The sequence below is a fragment of the Contarinia nasturtii genome, unplaced genomic scaffold (genome assembly GCF_009176525.2).
Source record: "Contarinia nasturtii isolate CC-2019 unplaced genomic scaffold, AAFC_CNas_1.1 Cnas_scaffold_187, whole genome shotgun sequence".
NCBI classification, from domain to species: domain Eukaryota; kingdom Metazoa; phylum Arthropoda; class Insecta; order Diptera; family Cecidomyiidae; genus Contarinia; species Contarinia nasturtii.
Genome location: NW_022197544.1, coordinates 1 through 10,245, shown reverse-complemented (window position 1 = coordinate 10,245; position 10,245 = coordinate 1). Strand labels below are relative to the sequence as shown.

Genomic DNA, 10,245 nt, shown 5'->3' with positions numbered 1-10,245 from the left:
TCTCTCTCTCTCTCTCTCTCTCTCTCTCTCTCTCTCTCTCTCTCTCTAATAATTTCGTCTAATTTCATTTGATTGAATCATAAACATTCTTCAACTGAAAATTGAAGTTCCATTAAATAAAATTCAAGAGAGAAAAACTCGCGTAATTGATCGAAAATGATTTGTATGTGATTTGATGAATCAGAGTAAATTTTGTGTGGTACACTACATTGGAATTAAGTGATCAATGCGATCAATAAACAAGTCAGTATGGAACTGATAAATTTCAAATAGAAGAAATTATTTATTCGATGATTAGGTAGCATTCTGTGAATCGTTCTTCTCCAAACATCGAAAAACATACATGTGATTTTGATCATATGATTTGTGAATAACAAATATTTACGTCCTTTGTGCCTGCCGAGTCTGACGGCATTTTTCATGCTCGCCTATTTTCATTTATGCGCTTTTTTTCTCGTCTTATTAACCAGAAATGTGAAATTTTCCATGATTATAGTGCAGCTAGTTTTCTTTTCTTCGTTTCGAGTGTTTTCGACAGAAAAACATATTGCTTTTTTCTCGCCCGTGCATTTTTTCGATTTCATAAGACCAAGTCAATTAATATGACTGGCCAACGTAATCAAAAACAAAAACAAAACGTTAATTTTTTTCATATATATTTTTTTTTTTATTCGGTGGAAAGCCTCACACGAACACAAGAAAACACACATATTTCTGGGAGATTGGAATTTTTGATGAGCACTCGCGATAGAAGATTATTTCGAAAAAATGCGCTTGCATATTCACGTCAAGCACAAAGCCATAAATTGATTAGATATGGTGTAACCATATTATTTCGAAAACGAGCCTATATGCATTCTTTGTTGGTTCATCGACGTTGACTTGAACGAATCACTTGTACTTAAACACACGCCATATGTGCGCAACGGCGAATTCACAATTCACATACTGAAATAAAAGCTATCAGCTGTACTAATTAGATTCGTTTCTAATTGAATTAAATTCATATTTTGGCTGTGTGGTTACCAAATCGCCTCATTTTCAGCGATAAAATATAGCTTGTTAAGTGCCATGATTTGTTTGCCGATGGTGTATGTGTCATTGAATGTGGAATCGAGGAACTGTTGAACGACAACAATATGCTCACAAATTCTCCGTCTCTGAATACTAGTATATTGTTTTAAACGGATATATTTAAAGCCGTTTGGAGTGTGCATGGCTTTTTTTGCATTTGAAACACATTTCTCAGAATTATGTTTTATTTACGGAGTCTCTCATATTGAGACAAAGTCCGATTATTGTTTTGCTTTTTTTTATAAAAAAATGAAGTAAATCGTTTTGTAGCCGTATAATTTCAAGTAATCTCCACTTGGGCTTTGAACACAGTTCGTGTAATTTTTTTATTTGCATCGTTATTGCTTGATGTGTGCGCGCGCACGCCAGAGAAAGAGTGAAAACAAAACGAAACAAAAATACACTAATCACTCTTTCGTCAAATGATATTTCTTCATTTAAAGTCGGGTGTAACTGATGCTGTTGCTGTTGCTGCCGCACTTTTATGGGGAATACATTTCATTCATATATATTTTTTTCTGATTTCCGTGACGCAAAGAATATTTCTAGATGTTGTTGATGTTTTTGTTGCAAAAAGGCCATACGATATGAGTGCGAGTTCGATCTTGCCGTTTTGTTCTTGCTGTTTTGTTAGCAAATATCTTTGCAATGCGGCACATTTGTTTGTATTTCTACCAGAAACAATCGTTGTGATTGATCACGGTTGCTCTAGCGCAAAACGATTTTCTCAACATTCCATTGCCATGTTTTTTATATATCTAATTTGTTACGTCGGTTCAATTGTTGTTATTATTTTTATTTATTCCCTATCTATCTCCAGTTCCTGCGTTTAAGGTTGAATCTGACTTAAAATGTCACGCATTTGTGTGTCTAGTTTTCGTTCAGTGTGTCTGTATCAAAAGTTTAAAATGCATAAGCAATATTCATTTGAATATTAAAAGGTTCTCTATCTGTCTAAATACACTTCAAAACAGTACCGCGCACATTGTGCGCGGCACTAGACATAAAATGTCAATGTGCGTGGACTGTAGAGCCAAGGTTGTCCGGGTGCTTCGATCGAAAAAGAATTTCAAATCGCAACCAGCGATCTGCAATTTTTCAGCTTTTTTGCTGTCGTTTGTTCGATCGTTCGTATTCAATACGATTGCGGTTCCTCTCTCTCTATCTCTCTCTGTCTCTTTGTGTCTGTGTGTCGCACAAAATTAATATTCATTTCACATGTATTCGCGAATATAATATGACTAAAAGAGTCCATCCCACTTTATGCAATAATAATAAAAAAAAAATAGCCTGCACACAGGTAACCAACCCATTTGAATGGAAAACGTTTATAGTTTTGTCAGATGTATATTTTGTACATTTTATTCACACCGAGTTCATAACAAATGTTTGCAAACAAAGAAAAAGGCGAAATACATCTCTCTTTTTTATGATGTGGACAGAATAAAAACTCGAATCGGCAACAGAAACAGAGAGAAAACAAAAATTATGCCATGAGCTACATCGCTTTTCCAAATTGACGAGAATGAATGCGCAGTACATAGAATTAAGTGTGATTTAAATCGAAAAAGATAATTTCTTTGTTTGTCGCGCAATTGCAACGTGATTTTTTTTTGCGCTTTGTTCTTTGTGTGCACGGACGTGTTCAATATTTACTACGAATAATTTTTTTTAAATTAATTTTTCCATATCAATTTCACTCATTGTTCAAGCCTCTCAGTCGATTTGACACTGAAATGGCAACACATTTTTTTTTAACAAAAAATGTGACAAAACACAACGACATAAATGCACACACATTGAAATAGCAGTTAATTACATTTCTAAAGAAAGAGATCGAATGACTCACGTTGACTGAGAACGACATTTCGTACATAAAAGCATGATACGAAATTTTGAAACTTGTTTGACGATTCTCGATTCAAAATCGTATTTGTAAAACATCATTTACACAAATGACAACAACGAAATTATGTGAAAAGAAATGCCAAGACAGAAATGAAAAAAAAAACAGTTTCCATCATCTATTTATATTTATCATGGTCTCAATTGTACACATCAATTTGACAATTTCAAGTAGTCCAAACATATTAAATGGAGGGAATTGGAGAGAAATACACACTTGCATATCTAAGTAATTGCGATATGGGATCGACATTTTAAAAACTATTTTAATGGACGCGCACGGCGGCCAACGAAACTAGTTTCACGGCTCATTGCTTCTAAACAATTTCAGTGCGAGTATGTGTGTGTGTGTCTCACTTCTACTATCTTCGGTTGTTGTTAGGTCCGTACAATCGTTCGCGTTCTTATGTGCCATGCCGTGCCACAAGTGAAAAAAATTTCACTTTGCAATTTTTTTTTTCTTCATCTTTTTTTTAAATGCGGTCGTGATCTTAATCATGTGCCTCATTAGACTTGTAACGTTTTTCCATTCTGTTTAATGTAGATTTTGATTAATACATACACGTTTTAATGGCACTTTTTTTCGCGTTGACCCGATCCACCGAAAAAAATGTAATTGAAATTATTTCGCTATCTAGCTGTTAGACACGACTCACTGGCTATTACGAAAAAACTACAAATCGAGCTAATTCACGGTGAGATTTCAGCATTGCAAAACTAATATTTAACGAACAGTCTAAAATTTTATTTAATACACCATCAAATTGGCAGAGAGAAAAAGAGAGAAAGAATTCCAAAGAAGTAATTCGTGGCCGTTGGATTAAATGAAAATAAAAAAAAAAGTAAACAGAATTACGTAGACTAATGGCGACCGACGATTTTTCTTTGTTCAATTCGTTTCTCGGGCGATCAATGATCGACATTTGGAGCAAGCGTCAACACACACACTCCAAATGTGGTGTATATCTTAAGTTCGTTGTCTCAATTGTTATCAGTTTAAATTGGATTTATATTGCATTATCGCTTTGATCACAGTTCTCTTGTCATAATCGTTGTCACGCTATATACATACGTTCATTTTTTTTCGCATCGCATTTATGACAAATAAAAAGACACAAGTAATAATCAATTTGAATGCCTTTGTTCGCCACTAAAATTTTCACTTCAAATCAATTTACATGAGAAATAATAAAGCGCAAACAATTTACAAGGCGATTATTTTTTTCAACTTATTTCGTCAGACTCACAGTCTTCATTGTTCGGACGGAATTATATGTTTTTTTTTTCTCTTTCTCTATTGCTATCTCCTTGTGTATTTCAACAGAGATTCTGCGTCGATGTCTATTGAATAGATAGAGCTGTGTGTACCATGTTTGCCAAGTTAGGCTTCCGTAAAAGGTGTTCGATTCGCAACAAAAAAAAATCAAGAGTCTTGATGGATATTGTAAATTATACGGAAAATAATATGGCCGTTGGTAGCGAAGAGTTTCTTTTGGTTGGGCTGTGCCTTCATTTGATGTAATTAACGCTTTAATTGTTTCATTGGATGGTGCGTTTGTGTGCTGTACCGTAGTAAAGAAGTAACGCTTTAAACGCACAAAGTCGTTGTCATGACGGTGCGCACAAGGAATCACTTTTCACTGTGGCAAACAAAGGCGAAACATGTTTTAAATTTCCACTTCTATTTTTGGTGAGTTGTTTAATATATCGCTATAGCCATACACATAGTTGTGTTTTGTGCTGTGCACGGTGTGTGTGTGCGCGCATTTATTCACAGCGATATGAGGTGCTGCTTTGAAATATGTTCTAAAGCTAAACCAAAAACAAAACAAATGCGAAGGAAAAAAAACGCCAACAGAAAAGAGTTGGTGCAATGCCCTTTGTCGATCCATATATTTCTTGTGAATTTCTCGAATCCCATAGTGATTCACGCCATTTAACAGGACTTTTTTCTCAGTGGTCGTTTTTTTCTCTCTTCTTCTTCTTCTCGTTCTTCGGTTGAAATGCATTAGACATGTTTGTTTGCTTTTGATTCTGATGAATTGCGTTAAAACTACTGTCATTCAAATGCCCATTTTTTCCGAGAAAACGGGAATTAAACGAGACCTAAAACGAGGCATGGTGTTTAAAGCCAAAAATGATTATCTTTACACCACACGCTAAACCAAACCGAATGAACATATAACAAGGGGCGATGCACAAACCAACATTCCGATGCCATTTCGTAGTCTCTTGCGTATTCATTCTCACCGGTCTTCCATGGCAGATTACATTGCCGATTTAAGAAGTAGAATTTTGTTCGTTTTCTACGCCATCTCCATGAGACGAATACTTGAAAATTGGCGATTAGAACTATAATTCAAGTTTGGATATTATTTATGAGTAGAAAGCATTTTAGCTTTGCTCTTGAATTTGCTCTCTTGTCGGCCAAAACAAATTATTTCTTTTTATCAATCATTCTACTCTTGCCACATCAAACAATGAAACGCATTTAATCGGCCGCAAAGAAAAACACCGTTATTACTATCAACGTACAAGAAGAACGAGTTAAAAACCAATTCAAAGTTGTGGTTACGCTTGTGTGCCATGTTCGCCCAATGATTTATTGGCGATGAATTTTATTTTGCAATGTAATCGCTCGTGCGCGCGTGCGCTCACTGAAGTGTGCAAATAGGCATATGATTTTTTTTCTCGTGTAATGTTTATAATATGTTTAAAATGGAATGCGCATCATGATAACGAAGCAAAAACAAAAAAAAATGATGGAAATCTTCTGTTGCACATGTTATAATGTGAAGCCGAGCAAATGAATCAAAATTCGAAATTTGCATTTGGCGAATATGTGTATCTTGCGGCGAAATGTGTTTTCATCAAGAAACGTTTGGCAACGAAACTGGTATTTAGATAGATGTGCGAGCCATCACAACAATATAGATTATGCGGTACGTGTTGGGCAAATATTGGTTTGCGGCGCAGTCGTTTGTATACAAACTGATCAATCAAAGTTAAATTTATGATGACTCATTGAGCAGTGCGAGAATCGTTTTCTGCCCGAATAAAATGAAAGAGAGCGAAGTGAAGAAATAAGAAATAACGATGAGTCAAACCATATCAAATGTTATTGCGCCATGAATATACAAGGTGCAAAAACACACACACACACATCGTGAGCTTTCTTTGTGGTTTTCTGTTTTTTTCATTTCGAAAATGCAAACAAGATTAATATAACAAAGATAAGCAAAAGACAGGAGTGAAATTTCGGAAATTCGAACCTTTTTATTTGCATGTTTTTTTATTCTTCTTCGGTACACCATCCATTCATTCATTACATGTAAACGCATTATCAAAGAAGATAAAATAACAACATGAAAATAATATTATTTAATCGAAAATAAAAATCAAAAATGTGAATTGTATTGTTTGGTTATTTTTATTGGCAAAAACCGGTGTACACATGTATATTGTGAAACGGGCGAATCATTCAGTTATATTAAAAAGATAGATGTGTATGTTATTTTACATACCAAACACGAATATGAACAGCAAAAAAAAGTTAAACGACCTTCACATGTCTAATCGCAAATGTAATTCATGCGTGTGTGTGTGTGTGTTGGTTTGCTTTGCGAATGTGCTTTGTTTCTAGTTTTTAAAATTGGCAAAGTAGTGAGTTTGTGTCAAAAGTTGCAGATGTTTTGTGTATGACCTTTTGCTATGGTTTTCATTTCAAGTCATTGCATTGTTGCGATTTTATGTTACGATCTTGTTTGCCATGTTTGTAGATTTTTAACTCCTGGATTAATCCATCGGCGGCATGCCAAATTACCTTGAATTTTGATTTACTTTCAATTGTTTGTTTGCCAAACACGTTTTTTGTGGTTCGTTCGTTTTATTCGTTTGTCTCGTCTCTCCTTCAGAGCTGTTGGGACTTACGCTAATGGTAATTACGGTTATTGTAACCATTCATTGATTTTTGTGTTGCGTGCGAAGGACACTGAAATCAACCGAAATCAACCTATTTTTCATCGTTGACTTCCCGAAGGTGGTGTTTCAAGCCATCCAACATTATAAATAAAATTTATGTTAAAACAATTCAAGAATTGAATTTATTATAATTTGCACTTGATACTGTTTGATCAAATGCATTGAAACCGTGTCGAATGAAATACATTTCTTATTGCATGTTATTTGTTTTGTTTGCTGCTTTTTATTTTGTATCATTTCTTTTGCGACTCTCTGGCATGCGAATAATTTCTCACCAATTGTTGATCTTTTTTTTCTCTCTTCTCTGCTCGCTTCTTTGTTTGTACGTGCAAGAGTTTTCTTTCGCACTTCTCTTTTTCTCTATGTATGCCGGTTTTTAGGTCGACCACTTAACCAACATCGAACGAACGAGTAATACTAAATGCGCTGATTATGAGTGATTGATTTTTCTTCATTTTTATTGCGCCACACACAAACTAAAATTGAATTTTTTTTCCTTCATTTTCTTAAATAGTTTTCATCTAAATTGTCTTGTGCTTGTTTTTTTATGTTGTAACCAATTTGTGTCGTTGTTGTTGTTGTTGTTTGATGTACCGTCTATTTTATATGGGCCATAAATAAATATAACATATTGCCATCTATTTGATTTCATTTTTTGTAGTGTTATTGAGGTTTTTTAATATGAGTTCTATTTAATTTAATCATGGCATATACGAATTCTATATGATAGTCCATATCTCTGTGTGTACTTGTTTAATCTTATCATTATTGTGACTGTATTCCGCGTGTTATGTGTAATTTCGTTTAATTGTGAATAAACATCAAGGCAAAATATAACATAAAAAAAGACGAATTTTGCTTTATTTCGCTAATAAATATGATGATTCAACGGAGAAATTCTGTTTGCTAATTAAATTTTTTTTCTTGTCTTATTTTTTTCTCTCTTCAATTTTCTTCGAATTATTTTATTGATTCGCGTGTCAACTATAACAACAACAATACAACCAATACAGGAAGCTCAATCGATATATCAAGATCGGTGGTTGCGTATTATGATCGTCTTAGCTCGTCCGCCATCAATCACACAAGTTCATTTAACAGTTTATCACACAGCAAATCTTCCCTTCTTATCGATACAAACACAAACTACGACAATAATTCATTGCTTGGTAAATCTCTCTCTCTCTCTTTCTCTTTGTCTTTCTGTTTGTATTTTTTTTCCAATTCTATTGTCAATAAAACAAAATTTTCTCAAGTGCATATGTTGCATGAACAAGTGCATGACTATTTTTTTACATAAACTTATAGCGTTAAAACTGTTTCATCATTTCTCTGTATTTTTAATTTATCTTTTATCTATGAATAGATTTCGAACGATTTCCGCGAACGAAAGATGCAAATTTAGATGAATGTGGAAAGCAATTAAAATCAGCACCACCACCATTGCCACAATTACCACCGCCATCGATTCATCGACGTCATCGTAATTTTCGTGCACTCTCAGCAAATGTACAACGTCTCATATCGCATTCAAATACATCGTTACATCCAGACGATATGAACGAAAATTATTCAACAACTGGTGACGATCCAAATTTAAATTGTGTGAGAAAACGTTTTTTATCCTCACAAATCAACTTATCAACACCGAATGGATGCAAATTCAGGCATCCGCTATCAAAGAATACATGCAAATTGACACAATCTGGAAATGACTTGGTTATCGACGGTGATTCAGACGGTGGTTATGTTACACCGCCGGAAATTCCCTACGCAAATCTAAACGATGACAATCTATACGATCTTGTTAATTCGAATGTTAGCAATGACGATGAATCCGAAGATGTTGTCGACAAAACGCCAATCAACGAATGTGGTCAATTTGATTTTGCCACACCAACAACCATTGAAGATCACATCAATTGCAATACAGACGATGTATACGATGAAGTCGAAAAAATTGAAGAGCCTAAATCCGACTGGGAATCAAATGCAAATAGGAATGGAAACAATGATGATGACGATGATGACAGTGGCTCTGTTGCCGCATTGTTTTCCTTAAAAAATACAAGTTTCATACATTCATTTGCCCATAAAAATGAACAGATGGCGATTGGCAATGATTCAACGTCACTAAGTGATAGTGCACAAAATTCACCGACACTTTCACAAAAATCGAACAGCAGTGACAACAGCGATACCAAGTCGAAAAAAAGTCAATTATTTGCAATTAAAGAAAAAAATGATCAAGTCACTGAACAGAGTACAAAAAACCATTCACCAATAAATAATTCCTCAATGGATAATGATATATTGCTGCCGGTTATAAATGCGGAAAATGGTGTTGATGATACAATGCCATCGTTGAATGAATCGATACCAACAACAACATCACCGACGACAACGACAACAACAACAGCCATAGCAGAATCAACGGTAACAACAAACTCGACGACGGCGACAGCGACAGCGACGACGACCACTGCAGCGACCAAGGCATCAACAACCAATAACAAAGAGAACGGTCAACTAAAGATTGATCTAAAACGCACGAAAATTCGTCCATTGTCATCGGTTTCGATTAGTTCGACAAGTTCATCATCAAGCTCAGCGTCCGATGAGCATTCGACAAATCAAAATGCCATTTCCTACTTGGCAAGCGTTGAAAGTTTAGCCGATCATAGCGAAAATGAACTGGCCATTATCAGTCCCAGCTTGACTGTAACCGAACGTGCTTGTTTAGAAATTATCGACTCCGAACGCAGCTATGTCGATGATTTGGGTCAAGTTATCAAAGGGTAAGATAACTTATTATTTTTGTATTATTTCAAAATAATTGCGTTTTGTGACAGCGACAAATAAACCATTTGTTTCAATTAGTGGAGCAAAACATGCAGGCAACGCGTATCATATAACGTCTAACAAAAAAAAATCTCTTCTTTTTCTGTTGTTTTGTCACACAAATAGCTACTTGAATGACTGGCAAGAGCGAGGCCATCTCGAAGCGCATGAGCTGAACACATTGTTTGGAAATATTCAGGAAGTGTACGACTTCAGTGTGATATTACTGAGTGAATTGGAGCAATCCGGTGAGCCAATCAAAATAGCAAAATGTTTCATCAAACTACAAGACAAATTCGATGCATATACACAATACTGGTGAGTCATAATCCATTTAAGGTGGCAATGCACGATGCGCGCGCTTACACAAACACCAACAATACACAATTTCTCTCAATTATTTACATTATATTATCACGAAAGTCCAATGGTTTACCTTTTTTT

The 10,245-nt window shown here is 35.0% G+C and overlaps 1 protein-coding gene across 1 annotated transcript in view; it reads left to right on the top strand.

Moving 5' to 3' along the window:
- Window positions 1-10,119, top strand: part of LOC116352536 (myosin-M heavy chain-like) — a gene marked incomplete at its 3' end in the record, with an annotated part of 13,535 nt that extends 3,416 nt beyond the window's left edge. Inside the window, exons 3-5 of the mRNA XM_031785217.1 lie at window positions 7,974-8,129; window positions 8,327-9,758; window positions 9,928-10,119. Coding sequence (XP_031641077.1) covers window positions 7,974-8,129; window positions 8,327-9,758; window positions 9,928-10,119 — 1,780 coding nt within the window. The remainder of the gene's footprint in view (window positions 1-7,973; window positions 8,130-8,326; window positions 9,759-9,927) is intronic.
- Between the last annotated feature and the right edge of the window lie 126 nt (window positions 10,120-10,245).